General features: G+C 37.7%; 1 protein-coding gene across 1 annotated transcript in view; it reads left to right on the forward strand.

Moving 5' to 3' along the window:
- Window positions 1-429: 429 nt before the first annotated feature.
- Window positions 430-17,193, forward strand: part of ACS12 (1-amino-cyclopropane-1-carboxylate synthase 12) — a 54,600-nt gene continuing 37,836 nt past the window's right edge. The window contains exons 1-2 of the mRNA XM_089811896.1: window positions 430-1,079; window positions 5,201-5,338. Coding sequence (XP_089668022.1) covers window positions 669-1,079; window positions 5,201-5,338 — 549 coding nt within the window. The 5' untranslated portion in view covers window positions 430-668. The remainder of the gene's footprint in view (window positions 1,080-5,200; window positions 5,339-17,193) is intronic.

A 17,193-nucleotide genomic window follows, 5' to 3' on the forward strand; every position in this document is an offset into this window, starting at 1 on the left:
GTTTCAACCTATAGGCTTGTGCTCTTGTATCGAACAACAAAAATTCCCTACAATAGCCCTCGCTAAAACTGGGTTGCTCACAAGCATCGTGCTACTCTGCTTTTGCACCTTTGTGAAAATATGTTTTCTATTAGCCTACACATTGAGAAGTTTGGTGGGCTCATCATCAACCTACACAAAAGCAAATCGAATTAACAAAGTTTTGTAACCCACACAAAAGCAAATCGAATTAACAAAGTTGGTGTAGCAAAAGGTGTCCATGACTAAATAATCTCATCTATCTATCTATCACTATTAAATACATTTGATTACTCGGCAATCTAGATATTTATTTTAGGGGCTTTCGTTTTCTTTCAACCAAGAGAGAGAGATGGAAGTTGAGAAATTATTGTAAGATTGAAATAACCCCAAAATTAGTGATTTCTGATTAACGCACGACTAAATGGTTGAAGGAAAATCCAAGAAACAAAACGCATACCTAGCAAAAGCTTGCCAATGCTGGCGATGTGATTTATACCATTGGGTTTTGTTGTTTTGTGTTGAGAACAGATCGCTGTAGACTTTTAACCCATTACATCATGATTCCTTGCTTGGTCGTCTGAGATTCTGCAGGAAGGAGAGTGAGAGTTAAAATACAATTGAATGGAAGTCTGTGAACAAGGCAATCAATGACCCCAAACAGCAGCATCAGCAGGGGAATTGAAGAACGGAGAAAGGAAAGGGGCCCTGGAGCCATGAGGATTATTGTGCCTCTTCAGGGGGTTGTTCAGGGGCGCGGAGGGTTTGTTTTGGGTTCAGTCATTCCTTGTGCACTGTTTTACTTTTTGCAGCTCTATCTCAGGAAAAACCGCTCTCCTCCTCCCCCTAGTCCTCCTCCTGAGCCTCAGCCATCACATTCTATTACACCTAAGAAATTGACGAGTCCCACCAGGCCTCCCGTTGTCTCTTCCAGGGCTACCCATGCCACCGACAGGGAGGTTTCCCTCTATTACTTAGGTTTGAAGGCTTGCGAGGAGAATCCCTTTGATGCTCAAAGCAATCCTGATGGCATCATTCAGATGGGGTTGGCAGAAAATCAGGTGGGTATGGCTTCTTTTCTTTTCTGAAAATCAGGTGTCTATTGTTGGGGTGGCATGTTCACACTCAGGTGGAGATTTTTGGATTGGACTATAATTGTGCAAAATTTGATTGCTTTTTTTTGAGTTCTAGATGTAATTGCATTGTTAAATCATTGATGTGAATGGCAGAGATCACTTTTAGTCTTGTTAGAGTAAATTTTGATTTTGTCTGTTTAGATAGTGTTTTTTGAATGTTCAGAGGACAACTATGGAAGTAGCTCATTAGGAGCGTTTTATTTTTGGAGGATAATTATCGATTTGATGTTGATGTGTATATAAATTTAGTAGGAATCAGATGGATGGTCTATGTTTTGGATGGTAAGAGTCATTGTGATGCTGTTTTGTGTAGCGATTTAGTGGGAACCAGATATGTGTTCTATCTTTTGGATGGTAGGAGTCAAAGTGTAACGTTCGTATGCGCACGGATGCTGGGGGAGGTGATTTGCTTTTGGATTGTAGTTGAAAAATCAGTTGGATTTCATTGGGTTGGACTGTAACTACGAAGAAACTGGATTTGTGTATTATGTTTTTGGTAATAATGCGTTGTTATCGGTTGTAGAAATTTACTTTTGTTGTTTCTTCTGAGAACAGTCTATTGAGTTTTAGTACTAGATAAGGATTTTGTAGAGTTCAATGTTAGTGAATTTCCACAATCTATATGTATTCACTTAGTAGCCTGGATTTGGTTTTCTGTTTAGTTTTGGTATTAACATTCTGGATCATGTTCCGTGTTATATTATCAGGATGTGTGAGAGAGTTCTAGAAGAGCAACACTGGTATTTTATTTCTATATGCTGTTTCTGGATTCGACTGTGTTAGCATTTTTGCATCAACGTTTCGGATCACAATCCATCATCCACTATCAGCATGATAGAGAGCATAAGGAGAAAAATCACTTGTTGATGGCATGAGTCACTGGTAATGCTATATGTATTTTATTACCTAGATAAAGGTGTAGTGCGAAAAAAATGTTAAGAACAGAGATATATAGGAAAAACAGTACACCGAATTCACAACTATGTTTTTTAATTCAAAGGAATGGGGATGCCCCCCTGAAAATTGCAGTGCATCTGGTAAGCTTTTTAATGTTAATGGTGATATTGACATGATGCGCCCTTTAGTTCCACATGGGCTGGGGAGAGACTCAGCCTTTTGGCTTCATACTTATCATGGGAAGTTCTTGCCAATCAAGCTACGCCTCCAACCCTCAACCTCAGAACTTATTATACATCACTGGAGAATACAAATATATAAACTCAGCTGACTTTAATAAGATTCTATAAATTTGCTAATAGTATTGACAACAAACTAAAAATACTGCCAACTAACTAGAACTGATTGACAGTTAATTGCAGACTATTAACAGCTAACTGAATAAATCTACAAATCTAATTTGATTTGTATTAGAACTCTAGCTGTTGGAGCATTATATCCCAACACCTCCTCTTAATGCTACAACATCAAATTAAATAACAAGATTAAACAAAACAATACATTTTGTAGAAGCTATTCTGTAACAACAGTTCTTGGATTAGAAAGAATTCTTCAAGCTGCTTCTAAACTATGGTCGCCTAGCTATCATCCAAGCTCACCCTCATAAAGGCATAATGCTAAACTTCAGATTTCAGACCTTGTAACCTCAATGAGGTATAGTTTCTCAAATTCACTAGCATCTTGGAATATTGCGCATCTATTTAAATTTTATTTTCTTCTGCATCCTTCCTTGTCTTCAAGTTGGTGCCCTTTTTAAATACAGCAAGTTCTTGATCTTTATGAAGCAATCAATTTCTGGTGGTTCTTTTGTAGATGTCATTTGACAACTTATCTAAATCAGTGCTTCTCTTCCTCAGGAAAAGCTTCTCCTTTCTCTTTCGGTCCCTTAGGCCCGCTTGTGGTCTCTTGCTGGACATTAATAGTTTATCTTATCTTATCTTATCTTCTCCACTGCTCAAACTGTTACTGTAGCAGCTGTAGCAGATCAAGCTGCTCTGGTATCATATTATGAACAAAGATATACAGGGAAAATAGAACATCAAACTCACAACTTATTACTCATTGTCGGAGAATAGAAATATATAGACTTAATTAACTTCAATGATGTCTTATAAATATGCTGATGGAAACGACAACAACTAAAAATATTCCCAACTATTAAAACAGATTGTTAGTTAACTGGAGACTGTTATCAGTTAACTGAAAGAAATTCTATGTATCTTATTTGATTCCTACTTGAAGTCTCAACTGTCGGAGCATTATATTTCAACAAGGGATGGAAGAAGCTCTCTTTAAGTCACTGCTTTTGAGAGTATTCTGGCAGGATTCCAATTGGTTCCATCTTGAATGGTGATTATGGAAAATGATTTGGAGTTTTCTGTTTTAGATAACGATGTAGTGTTCTGTATGGTAGCTGATTTGTTTTGATTGGTAGATTTTGAATAAGCAAATGAGAGGTTGCAGAGTAATTTATCGGGAATCAGATGGCTGTTTTATGTTTTGGATGATATTGTTGTGGATGCTAGGTTACTTCTACTTTTGATTTTATGAATAGTCTAGAGGGAATCCAAGTGGTTTTTGTTTTTTAATCTTGATTTTCAAGATGATAATTTTGTTGAAAATAATTTGGTAGCACGGTAATTTTTAAAAAACCAGATGTGAAGTTTGTTAAGTAATTTTTGGGATTCTGATTGTTGTTTTATGTTTAGATGATAGGAGTCAGTTGTGATTTGTTATTTATCACAATTCATTTGCAATGTGTGTTAGAACTTAGCAAGTTAGTTCACGTCCAGTCATTGCATTTGACAATTGACTATAGTATATTGGACCGATTCTTGTTGTCTGAATGGTAGTTTGACAATTCAGATGATACTGCTGCAATGGGATTCTTTGGGTATCAGATGGGTCTTATGTTCTGGATGATTTGACCCACTTGTAATGGTTGCTTGCCGTAAACCACTTAAATCAACTTAATTTCCAAGTTTTTGATAATTATTTCTGATTTTATGTTTTTAACAGAGCAGATATGTAGGCATTGTTTTGGCGTTTTGATTGGTCTCTGTTGTTGAAATATTATTTTAAAAAAAACCCAATGATAGTTTTGTAGAGTAATTCATTCAGAATCAGTTAGGTGATTAAATGTTTGATAATAGGAATCACTTGTAATGTGTGTGTTTTCTTTGAGATAATAGACTAAAACATCTAGAATCTCACTATTTGAATTTTGGATTATTAAATGATAGAAATTAATAAAACTTCTTGATTTGTTTGAAATCATTTTTGACAAAGTCAATATATAGCCATCAGTTTTCCTGCTGTTTACATTTGTAGAGACTGCATATGTACAACTCACATGTGCGTGAATGAAATGGATGTGAGTATATGGGGGTTTGTGGTTTTTCTGTGTGTACAGTCCAGGGTGTTTTGTATTTGTATGCCCATGCATTTTGTGTTTATTATTTATAAGATCAGCCAAGTTTTCAGCATAGTGATAGCAATTAATGAAAAATTATTTGGGCTTTTGTTACTTGGAAAGTAGTATTTGATAAAGGAGAAGTGCAGTTGTTATTTTTGAGTAGTATGTCTGTTACGCAATCTGCACCACATCAAGGATGCAGTTCAAGTACAGAGTAAATCTGTACCTATGATTTGATGTTCCATTCCTTGTTTTGGATAACAGAATTTCACATGAAAGCTGAGGGATTTAATAGAATGTCGACTTAAATGAATTAGAATTTTGTGCTTTTGTATGTTCACTGCAAATTGGGTGGTATTTCTTTGCTTTGATAAAAAATATTTTAGGAATTTTAGATGCGTTTTAATCGTTTAGTATCAGTTTTTGAAAATGAGATTGGTATCTTTGTCTAGGTTAAAGATTAAGCTTTTCGATTGTTTCAATATTAGTTCTTTAGTATTTACAAATGAGACAGGCAGGTATTGTTTTAACTTAAAGTCTCATTAAAATCAACCAGGTTTAATTATATTCATTTGCACATGTGGCACAACATTATGGGTTTACTTTTTTCCATGTATTTTGAAATATGGCTGAAAATATCAGGAGGCTTACACAGTTTGTTTTTCCTAAACAGTTATCCTTCGATCTGATTGAAGATTGGCTTGGGTCTTATCCTCAAGCATCATCATGGGGATGGCCCAATGATAGGCCATTGCGATTAGGAGAAATTGCAGGATATCAAGATTTTCGTGGAATGGCGACCTTGAGAGCTGTATGTATCTTCCTTTACTATTGTCACTTACCATGAGGTGATTCCTTTATATTTAATTTCATTGGACTGTAATCTCTTTGGAGAAATTACTCATACAATGGATAAGCCCTTTTTTGATTTATTGAAATATGTTTATAATAACAAATTGACATTTACCAACAAGCTGGAGACCAGAAAAGTCAGGTTCAAAAGTAGAGCATAGAGAAAACAGCAAGGACTTGATGTGCACCATTAAAGTGGTTTACTTAGCTTACAATAGTTCAGATTTATAAGTTGAAAAAGGATGATAGATGTGAATAATCTTGATTAACAATAATATTTTAAGACCTAGATTGCCGTAGAGTTCCAAGCAATACAAGTCCCCTGCTTTCTAAGTCTTAACTTATTATTAATCAGGTTAATTTAATATACAATAGTTAAGATTTAGTAGAGTTCTGATATTGAGAGAGCTGTAGAGATGTCGGATTTTCCATTTCTCATCATTTGTAAATAATCTCAGCTTTGATAGGCTCATGGGCCTTGTCATAGGAGAGTAAAAGATGAACTGATGGGCAGCATCTTAAATGTTGAGAAGAGCTACATCATACATGATCTGATGGCTAGAAAATGAGATCTACAAGCTTGGAAGCAATTTTAGAGAGCTATGCATACATGTACGAAAAAATGCCAAAGCTCTTGTACTCTTTCAGTGCTGAGCTTGGTCAGCTAAAATTAATCTCTGTCAAAACTGATTATATCCTAGCCTTGCATCAAGTTTCAATTTTTTTAACTTAATCAAAGCCCTGATTATCATTTTTGGGGCGGATAGAATTAGGAATGCACATGATATGTTCTTGATGAGTGGTATTACTATTGCAAACGAAAATGGTGGTAAGAGTTAGTTTAATGAAGAGGTAATTGACCTCCTTAATAGTAGGAGCTTCTTATCTTTATTAATTATCAGTTTCTCCCATGGCAGGATACTAATGTAATTGTCCAAATCAATTAAAAGCCAAAGCATCAACCAATCAGCATCTATAATTAAAATATGCTCATCAATTATTTCAAAGTTTACATGTTCTAAATTTATTTTAAAATATAGAAATTATTTTTATCTATTATTCTATTGGCTAATAGTGTGCTACAGTCATATTAGCACGACATCAGCTTTTTAAAAGTCAAAACATCTATGAATAAAAAGCAAGAATTAAAATATATTGGTTAAATTTCCTAATATGTGGATTTTTGTTTGCATTTGCACCTACAATCTTTTCACTATTACATAATAGTGACTCGTTTTGTCCTATTCCTTTTGACAATATGTGGATTATAAAACCACTTGATTTTTTTTATAATAATAACTTAACAAATATCTACAATTATTTATATCAAACATGAAAAAAATGTTTTGTTTTATTGAGCTCATTTAAGATCATTAGTTCTTTTATGCTATTATAATAATTATCATTATTAGATAATAATATGATAACTAATGAATAAGAATATAATATACTTTATACATATTAACGAAATAATGATAGTATACATTAAATATAATTGTACAATTTATACTTATTATAAAAATATATAGTTATTCATAATAAATAGTAGAATTGTTATTATGAATAAATTAATAATAATAGGTGTTATGCATAACTAATAGTATTTATCATTATTATAAGATAGAATAATTATTACATGTATAATTATAATTTATACACAATACTATTGTTGTAATAGTTATATATTTGGCTAGTGAACAAATATTCAGTTTTAATAGTAATACTATTATTATATAATCATTACTAATAAATAGAAGAATACTTAGTTTAAATAATAATATAAATTATTAATAATTATTAATAATGAATATGATAATATGTTTTTTTTATTAGTCAATCCTTTTGACTAGAGCTATGAATTAATGGGTTCACATTGAGGGACCCCATCCTCAAGGTGGTATTGCATGTGCTAACACATTAACACTTGGATCTCTTTCATGTTGATATTTACATTTTCCTCCTTATTGCTTTGGTTAACTGAGTGCCTCCTTATCTCTCCTTGACTCCTTATCCCTCTATGACTCTTATCTCTCCATTGCTTAGATCAATGAATCTCTTTATATCTCCCCTACTCATCATTTACAACCTCTTATCTCTTCGATTATCTCCCTTATGCCTCCCAAAGAACTCCCTCCATGTGCGTCAACCTTTTGTCAGTAATGCCCAATAGTAATTGCTAGTGAAGCACCATAAACACCATTTATGCTAACATCAATATCATGCATGTGTATGTCATTTGATCTCTAACCATTCTTGACCTTCATTCTTGCTGTTTTCAACTACGGGTGGGCAAGAATCGATCCCTTTACTGCCCTTTCAATAGGGCTCGTGACTTACTAAGCAATATGTTATAGATTTTGTTACAATGTTGTTTAACTATGCAATATGTTATAATTTTTTTTAATTGAGAGGATTTAGATACAATGCATCTTTTGTTTACTTACAAAGGAAATTATTTTATGTTCTAACATTTAAAGTGTAAATGACTCAAAGTTAAAGTTTTCTCCTTACTAATTGTCAAAATAATTACTATATTGTTACTACAATTATTACTCAAATAACTTCAACTTATGTTTTATGCTTTACAATGTCAACATTCTAATTATATTATTCCAATTTACAACAATTTCAACCTTAATATAGAAACATTAAGGTAGGAACATGATGCAATTGTGTCATCTTGTTAACCTAGAAGTAAATAGTTTTCCATGGTCCATGCATATGAATGCATATTATTTGGGATTAAATTGCATTTTTTTACTCAATGCTTTGAATCAGATTTTGAAACGCCGAGTAAAAAATTACTCACAATTTAATCCCAAAAAACTCACTTTCATAATTTTTAACCTAATGCTCTTCTATGTTAAAATTCTTATTTTCATATGGAAGTTCTGTTAAGAAGTTTCTGCAATCTCTAAATTTGATTTCTCTATACTTTACTAACTATGCAAGGTTGTGATAAAATCTCATCCATCTGTGTTGACATTTATGATGGTCCAGAGATTTTCATGGACAAGAATTTCTTAGAGGTTGTGAACCGGCATTGCAATTGTGGATGTTTTTTTTCTTTGATGGGTGATAGGTTGAAGCCAAGATTAATTTTTATTAATTGTTTTAATTAATTATTATTATTTATTAAGTTCGAGTAGACTTGAACCCAAGACCTTCAAGATAAGTGTTAGGAACCTGTGTGTTCCTTCTGTTTATTTTGTTAGAGTAGTGTTGTTGGACGCATATGCTTTGTAAGTCGTCCCGTGAGTATATTTTATTATCCCACATGCATAGGTAGTATTACTTTTCTAGATCGTACCCAGTATATAAGAATAGGTTGAGGCCCTTGATGGGCACGGACGAATTTATTGTATTGAGCTTGCTCAAAGGAGGTTACCCCCTCGAAGTGGCCTGCGATCAGTAGATTCATTCTGAGTTCTGCTATCACTTTGTATTCTGTTATTTCGAGCATTCTCACGATATTGCTATAAGGAGGTTCTTCACATCTGGTATCAGAGCACTCTCTTGGGCTCGCTGGGTGGAAATTACATCAAATTTTTTTTCTGTCGTGGCCTTCAGGTTCCTCTCACTTCTAATATCTCTTGTTATTGCAATAACTCTTTTCAGTTGTTCTGTCTGTGAGTGAATTTTTCTAAGTCGACTGTACAAAAAAAAAAAAAAAAAAAGAAAAAAAAAAAAAAGAAAAAAAAAAAAAAAAAAACCTTGTTTTATGGTTGTTACGCGTACAGGAGCAAAAATCATGGAAGAGGAAATTGCATCCCTCAAAACCAAACTTCAAGATCTGGATGACAAAATTCCGGGTCTTAACTTTCAGTAGTCAGCCATGAGCCGAAACCATTCAGGAGATAATAGGTCCTCTTCTGGCAATTTCCGTGGACCAAAGCTTGATTTTCCACGCTTCGATGGTTCTGATCCGACTGGATGGATCTATAGGGCAGAGCAGTATTTCAGCTTGCATAATACTTTGGATAACCACAAAGTCTCCCTTGCATCTTTTCATTTGGAACATGAAGCTCTTCAATGGTTCCGTTGGTACATCAAGGCTAATGTAGGCCCAACGTGGAGAGAATTGTGCACCCTCATTTTGGAGCGCTTTGGCCCTAGTTCCTTTGATGATTTCACAGGAGCACTCACTAAACTGCGTCAAACAGGCACTGTAAGAGAATACCAGACAGAGTTTGAAAAATTAGCTAATTACACAGAGGGCTTGTCTGATGAATTCTTCCGTAGTTGTTTTGTCAGTGGTCTGAAGGATGCACTTCGCTCAGAAGTCAAAATGTTTCGACCTACTACAATGATGGAAGCCCTTGGGTTGGCTAAGTTAGCGGAAGACAAGATTAGTGCTCTACAACGCTCCAGATCTAATTTTGTTCCATTCAGAAATACAGGTTCTCACAACCCTCCAGTCATACCAGCTCCCAGAACTACTCCGATCAAGCACTTGTCTGAAACAGAGATGCGAGTCAGGCGAGACAAAGGGCTTTGTTATAATTGTGATGAGAAATGGTCTCGGGGCCATAGATGTGTTCAGCAAAAGCTCTATCTCTTGGATGTGGATTCTCCACCGGAACTGGAAGAATATGTAGATGCTCAGGAAACAGTGGATGATGAGGTTGAGCCTCACCAGCCTGAACCTCCTTCATCAGAAGCTCCACCAGAGATATCTGTCCATGCTTTGGCAGGAGTCACTACTCCACAAACCATGCGGGTCCAGGGTTTCTTCAAGAAGATCCCTCTTACTATACTCATTGATTCTGGTAGCACTCATAACTTCATTGATCCACGAATAGCCAAACAGGCTGATTGCTTTATCCATCCCTGCTCTAGCTTTGAAGTCATGATTGCCAATGGGGGCACTTTACCTTGTAAAGGGAAATGTCGCAATGTGCGTCTCTCTATTGGAGATTATAACATGCGCTCTGACATGTTTGCCTTACCCTTAGGTGGCTGTGATGTGGTTTTGGGTGCCCAATGGTTACGCACTCTTGGCCCCATTCTCTGGGATTTTGCTGAACTTTGGATGCAGTTTTCAGCCGAGGGGCACCAACACACTTTGAAAGGCTTACAACCAGGGTCTCTCAGCATCATCAGTTCACACCGTATGGAAAAACTTCTTAAGAAGAATTCACATGGTGTCATCGCTCAGCTCCATTCCATTCAGATGCAGCCATCAGCAGTCTCTAGCACTCCTGCCGATCTCCAACACATTTTGGACAAGTATTCTGGTATATTTGCTGAACCTGTGGGATTACCTCCTTCTCGTCCAGAGGACCACCGTATTCAGCTCCTTCCTGGCAGTGTTCCGCCCAACATCAGGCCCTACCGCTACCCATTTCATCAGAAGACCGAAATCGAGATACTTGTCCGTGACTTACTGAAGCAAGGTATTATTCGCCCTAGTACCAGTTCCTTTTCTTCTCCAGTTCTGCTTGTTCGCAAAAAAGATGGGTCATGGCGACTCTGCATTGATTTCCGAGCACTTAATCATCTCACTATAAAGGACAAGTTTCCCATTCCAGTTGTTGATGAACTTCTTGATGAACTTCATGGGGCTCATTTTTTCTCCAAGTTAGATCTTCGTTCTGGGTATCATCAAATTCGGGTTAATGAGGAGGATATACCTAAAACTGCCTTCCGCACACATGATGGTCACTATGAATTTTTAGTCATGCCCTTTGGCCTCACGAATGCTCCTTCAACATTTCAGGCAGTGATGAATAACATATTTCGACCATACCTCCGGAAATTCATTCTGGTCTTCTTTGATGATATCCTCATATATAGCAAAACTTGGGCTGAGCATCTCCATCATCTGGAGCTTGTCTTGCAACTTCTCTCTGATCATCACCTCTGTGCAAAACTATCTAAATGTGTGTTTGGCCAGGAGGAAGTGGAGTATCTCGGGCATATTGTTGCACACCATGGAGTGCGGGTGGATCCTACAAAAATAGATGCCATGAAAACTTGGCCGCATCCTAAAACTCTCAAGAGCCTTCGGGGTTTTTTGGGGTTGACTGGCTACTACCGCAAGTTTGTCAAAGATTACGGGAAAATTGCAGCACCATTGACAGCTCTGTTAAAAAAGGATGCCTTCTCCTGGACCCCTGTTGCTGAGACTGCATTTGAACAACTGAAACAGGCTATGTGCAGTACACCTGTTCTCGCGATGCCAGATTTTTCCAAACCCTTCACTATTGAGAGTGATGCTTGCGGCAATGGATTGGGTGCTGTTCTCCTGCAAGATGACCATCCTATTGCGTTCACTAGCAAAGCCCTCTCTGGTAAGAATCTAGCCCTCTCTACTTATGAAAAAGAAATGATGGCTATTTTGCATGCTGTACAGAAGTGGCGGCCATACCTCTTAGGGAGTCATTTTTGCATCAGAACCGATCACCAAAGTCTGAAATACTTCCTGGAACAACGGGTATCCTCTCCTACACAACAGAAATGGGTCAGCAAACTCATGGGGTATGATTATGAGATCACCTACAAGAAGGGTAAGGAGAATATTGTGGCAGATGCTCTTTCTCGCACATTTGATAATCAAGCTTCCCTTTCCGCTATTTCTATGCCCATTCCCAATTGGTTAGCGTCTGTTCAGCAGGGCTATGACAGTGACTCTTCTTTATCTCAAATCATTCACCAGCTAGCCAATAATCCTTCTGCTATACCACATTACTCTTGGGATGGTGCTTCTCTTCGATACAAGGGTCGGCTAGTGCTTCCTCAGAACCCAGCTCTACATCAGGCTATTTTTTATGAACTCCATGCTTCTCCTTCAGCAGGGCACTCAGGCTTCCTCAAAACTTATGAGCGAGCAAGGAGAAACTTCTTTTGGAAAGGGATGAAACAGACGATTCAACAGATGGTGGCTGAATGTGATACTTGCCAACGCCACAAGGGTGAAACGACCCTCCTTCCTGGCTTGCTCGAACCATTGCCCATCCCTACACGGATTTGGACTGATATTTCTATGGATTTCATTGAAGGGCTTCCTAAATCCGGTGGCAAGACAGTGATCTTGGTTGTGGTTGATCGTCTCTCGAAATATAGTCATTTTTGTGCCCTCAGCCACCCCTATACTGCCTCCTCTGTTGCACAAATCTTCATGGACCAGATATTTCGTCTTCATGGACTCCCTTCTTCCATTGTCTCTGATCGTGATGCAACTTTTATCAGTCATTTTTGGACTGAACTGTTTCAGAAAACTGGCACCAAACTGAAGATGAGTTCGGGCTATCACCCACAAACTGATGGTCAAACTGAAATTGTCAATAAATGCTTGGAAACTTATCTTCGTTGCTTCACTTCCGAACAGCAACATCAGTGGGCCAAGTGGCTCCCTTTAGCTGAATGGTGGTACAATACCTCTTACCACACTGCCTCTAAAATGACTCCATATGAAGCAGTCTATGGTCAGGCACCTCCAGTGCTCCTTCCCTACACTCCCAACAGCTCACCAGTCCAGGCAGTTGACATAGTTCTCCGCAGCAGGGATCAGATTCTTCGTACCTTACAGGATAATCTTCACATGGCCCGCAATCGGATGAAACAGCAAGCAGATCAACACCGTTCTGAGCGCTCATTTCAAGTTGGGGATATGGTTTTTCTTCGTCTACAGCCATACAAACAATCCTCCCTAAAGCTGAAAGGGCGTCATAAGCTGGCCCCAAAATTTTATGGGCCTTATAAGGTTCTGCAGAAGATTGGTTCAGTTGCTTATAAACTGGAACTTCCTCCTTCCCGCATTCATCCAGTCTTTCATGTTTCTTGTCTAAAGAAAGTTCTGGGTACCACTGTCAGAGCACAAACTACTCTCCCTGAAATGGATACGGAAGGATCCATTATCCTGGAGCCGGTGGCAATCATTGACCAGCGCACTCGCCAGCTTCGCTCTCGCTCCATCTCTGAGGTCTTGATTCAGTGGCATGGCATGCAACCAGAGGATGCTACCTGGGAACCCCTTCTTCAGATTCAACAACAATTTCCACACCTTAAGCTTTGAGGACAAAGCTTTTTGCTAAGGGAGAGGGGATGTTAGGAACCTGTGTGTTCCTTCTGTTTATTTTGTTAGAGTAGTGTTGTTGGACGCATATGCTTTGTAAGTCGTCCCGTGAGTATATTTTATTATCCCACATGCATAGGTAGTATTACTTTTCTAGATCGTACCCAGTATATAAGAATAGGTTGAGGCCCTTGATGGGCACGGACGAATTTATTGTATTGCGCTTGCTCAAAGGAGGTTACCCCCTCGAAGTGGCCTGCGATCAGTAGATTCATTCTGAGTTCTGCTATCACTTTGTATTCTGTTATTTCGAGCATTCTCACGATATTGCTATAAGGAGGTTCTTCACAATAAGAGGCTCACAATTTACCATTGTGTTGTAGGCTTTTGCCTGCAATTGTGTATGTTTTTGATAGTTGAATGATTTAATGCTAATTTTTCTTTTCTAACACAACATGTGGTATATTTGAATAATATGTTTTTTTTAGTAATATTATAATAAGAGCATGACCTCCTTACCTTTGACAATTTGAAACTTGACGTATCTCTGCTACTATAATAATTTTTAAGGGTTGTTAGATTCAAATCCACATCTGTCCAAAGATCGCCTACAATTAAGAAACCCTTTTATAAAAGAGAGATTAATTGATTTCTTATTATAACTGAGTTAAGTTTGCCACTGAGAAGGATCCTTGAGGTTGTCTCATTTGATCACACAATCTATATACATTGTTTAGCATATGAGCATTCTTATTGATAGTGTCGGAGATTTGGTGTTTCAGTTGGAATACAAAGTATTTGATTTTGCATGTTGTAGTGGCATAAATCCATCTCTTATGATGGAGACTTTTCCCTCACATGAGGTTTTCTTCTTCTCATTCATCATGGTGAGCTTTTTGTATTTTCATCTTTATTTTAGGGGAAGAGTTTCACCCCACTGGGTGTTTACCATATAGGATAAACAGATGTTTATAGCATTAAGATATTAGAATGTAACATAGAACATATACTTTATTCATATAAACACAATGATTACAATGATGATCCAATAGTCCATTCGGATGATGTGCATATATTTTCTCGAAGGGGTGACTCAACCATCACGTGCCCTTTTGGATACCAATTCTACCTATTGGCTATAATACTTTTTACTGACAACATTGCCCCCCCAAAAAGTAGAGTCATCTTCGGACGACAAAATAGAGACAACTTATACATCAAAACTCAAAACATAACTCAAACATCAATTACATCAAGATTTAAACAACTAAGAAGAGGGATTTATGCAAGTACATTGTGGTAGCAATGAAGTACCTTACCAAGTGGGTAGAGGTGTATGCCCTACTAGATAACTCAGTAGTAAGCATGGCGAGATTCATTTACGAGCAGATCATCACACGGTACAGAATCTCGGTACAATTGACAAGCAACCATGGGGGACATTTCGTCAATCATGTCATCTGACTACTGCTCACAGAGTTCAAGATATACCATTCTCGATCGAGCCCGTACTATTCGAGAGCAAAGGGACAAGCGAAAGCAACAAACAAAATCTTGGTTGTAGTAATTTACAAGTCCTGCACAGTTGAAGGCGAGGATTGTGAGGAAAAGTTGCCATCGACGTTATGGGTGTACCGTACTTCATACAAGGTAACCACAGGACACTTCGTTCCAGTTGATGTATGGATAGGAGGCCATGGTACCGACATAATTCATGGTACCAAGTTTAAGAATCGCGATTGTAAACAAAGTAGGAGATATGAAAAATCTGAGGGAAAGATTGTATAATTTAAATAAACTTGACAAATGATAACTATAGGCACAATGGGCCACTAAAGTTACACAATGCAGACATAAGGCATGACATGACAAGCACTTAAAGCTCAACAAGTTTCAGTGGGGCCAATTAGTATTGAAGTACAATGGGCGCAATGAGATCAAACCAGACAAATTTAAAGTAAAGTGGGTCGGGCCTTATAGAATTCGCTAAGTTGTTGATAATGGAGCAATAAAATTATGGACACTCGACAGGAAGGAAGTGCTCGATGCAGTGAATGGGTCTAAGTTGAAAGTCTATCATGAAAGAAATAATGTGCCTCCATGGATGAACAACTTAGAGATAGTATAAAATAATAATAAGTAGTGATGTATATATGTAAATATAAATAATAAATAATAATAATAAGAGAATATACCAAAAGCAAGAGTCGTACGAACATGAAAGAAGCAGAACAAAATGTACGACTTGGTAAATAGGCTGTACAATCATTCGGGATAGGTTATAAAGCACCGTGCGGTTAGCAAAGGTGGAAACCAGAGCCCAGACAGCCACAAGGAGATAAGAGTCACCCTATTAAGAGCTGAACCATACTACTGTACGGTCTAGAGGAAAAAGTTTATGAGCTAAACACACCGTATGACTTAAAAAGGATAGTGGAAGAACACATCCATACTGTATGGCTTAGGGAGTAGTCGAGAAAAGAACATATGCACTTACGGTTTAAGGGAGAAGAGCACCCATATGACTTTTGAAGCAAACAGATAGGTACCGTACAACCAAGAAAGATAAAGGGTTGCCAGCAGGTAACCATTTAGTTTGCATTGTGCGGACTTGGGAAATAGAATGAAGATCTCGTATGGCTACAATCATCAGTATATCGTACTGCCTAGGAGAAAAGGGCACTAGGACTGTATTTTGTATGGCTTAGAAGGAAAAACCACAATCCAAACATACTGTACGGTTAGAAGGCCGAGAGGGTTGGGGTTGCTGTACGACTATACGGTAACAAAGAAAACAAGTTGAGTAGCCAAAGTACCACCGCATGACAAAATAGGAGAACATGAGATCACCAGACTACCTTGACAGAAGAACATAGCCAAGTCAAACCACTGTACCATATGGTAATGGAAGAGGTGTAGAAATGGAGAAGTACAAATTGCAGGTGCAGCCGTACGGTTAGCAAAGTCAAGTGCGCAGAACGGTATTCCCTAAACCTATCGATTAGGAGAGGTTAAAGTGGAGCTGTACCAATTATACGGTAGAGTTGAAACCCAACTTGTAGAGCCGTAGCATTCAGAAAAAAAGTGTACGGTAGAGTTGTGACGAAGTGTGAGAAATTGACTAACTGTTTTTGCTCTCTTCACACAAAAAAACAAGGGAAGTGATAGTTATGTAGTCAGCTGAAAAGAGGGCTTGGAAAAAGAAGTTGGAGGAAGATGCGATGAGCGTAACCCCATGAACAAAAATGTGATAACCTTGCTGTCAGGAGTGTGTGTTACAGGAGGCACAAGCATAGGAGCAAGTAAAAAGAAAGGCAAGCAAACAACACAACCAACTGCAACCGATCATCTCACAACACAAAATGTCTTGTTTGAGGGTTTGAATGGAGCGGAATGCAAGAAATGGTGGCAGGAGACACTTGATAACCATCTTGTGAAGAACAACTTTCGGAAGGCACAGGTGGAATGGGCAATATAGATGCCTATATTTTGCATTCGAGATTATGAAGGTTTCCTGCGCACAATGATAGAGACATATGATAGGTTCTTTTGAACTAGTCCGTTCGCCTATCTTGGGTGCGACCTTGTAAATTTCATTCAGAGCACTAGATTTCACACGGGTATTTGGAATACCTGGTCATGCACAGGGTGGGAAGAAAATTGACGAGCCGAAAAAATTGAGTCAAGAGGTCAAGGCACAACTGATATAGTTGGTATGTGGGGATTTGACACAAAGAAAGAAAGAATCCCTCATGGACACATCGAAGGGTAGAGGATTGAAGAAGTCCAATATTTAG

Source organism: Cupressus sempervirens, chromosome 11 (genome assembly GCF_028749045.1).
Source record: "Cupressus sempervirens isolate cs-2001-9-10 chromosome 11, ASM2874904v1, whole genome shotgun sequence".
Taxonomy (NCBI): Eukaryota; Viridiplantae; Streptophyta; class Pinopsida; order Cupressales; family Cupressaceae; genus Cupressus; species Cupressus sempervirens.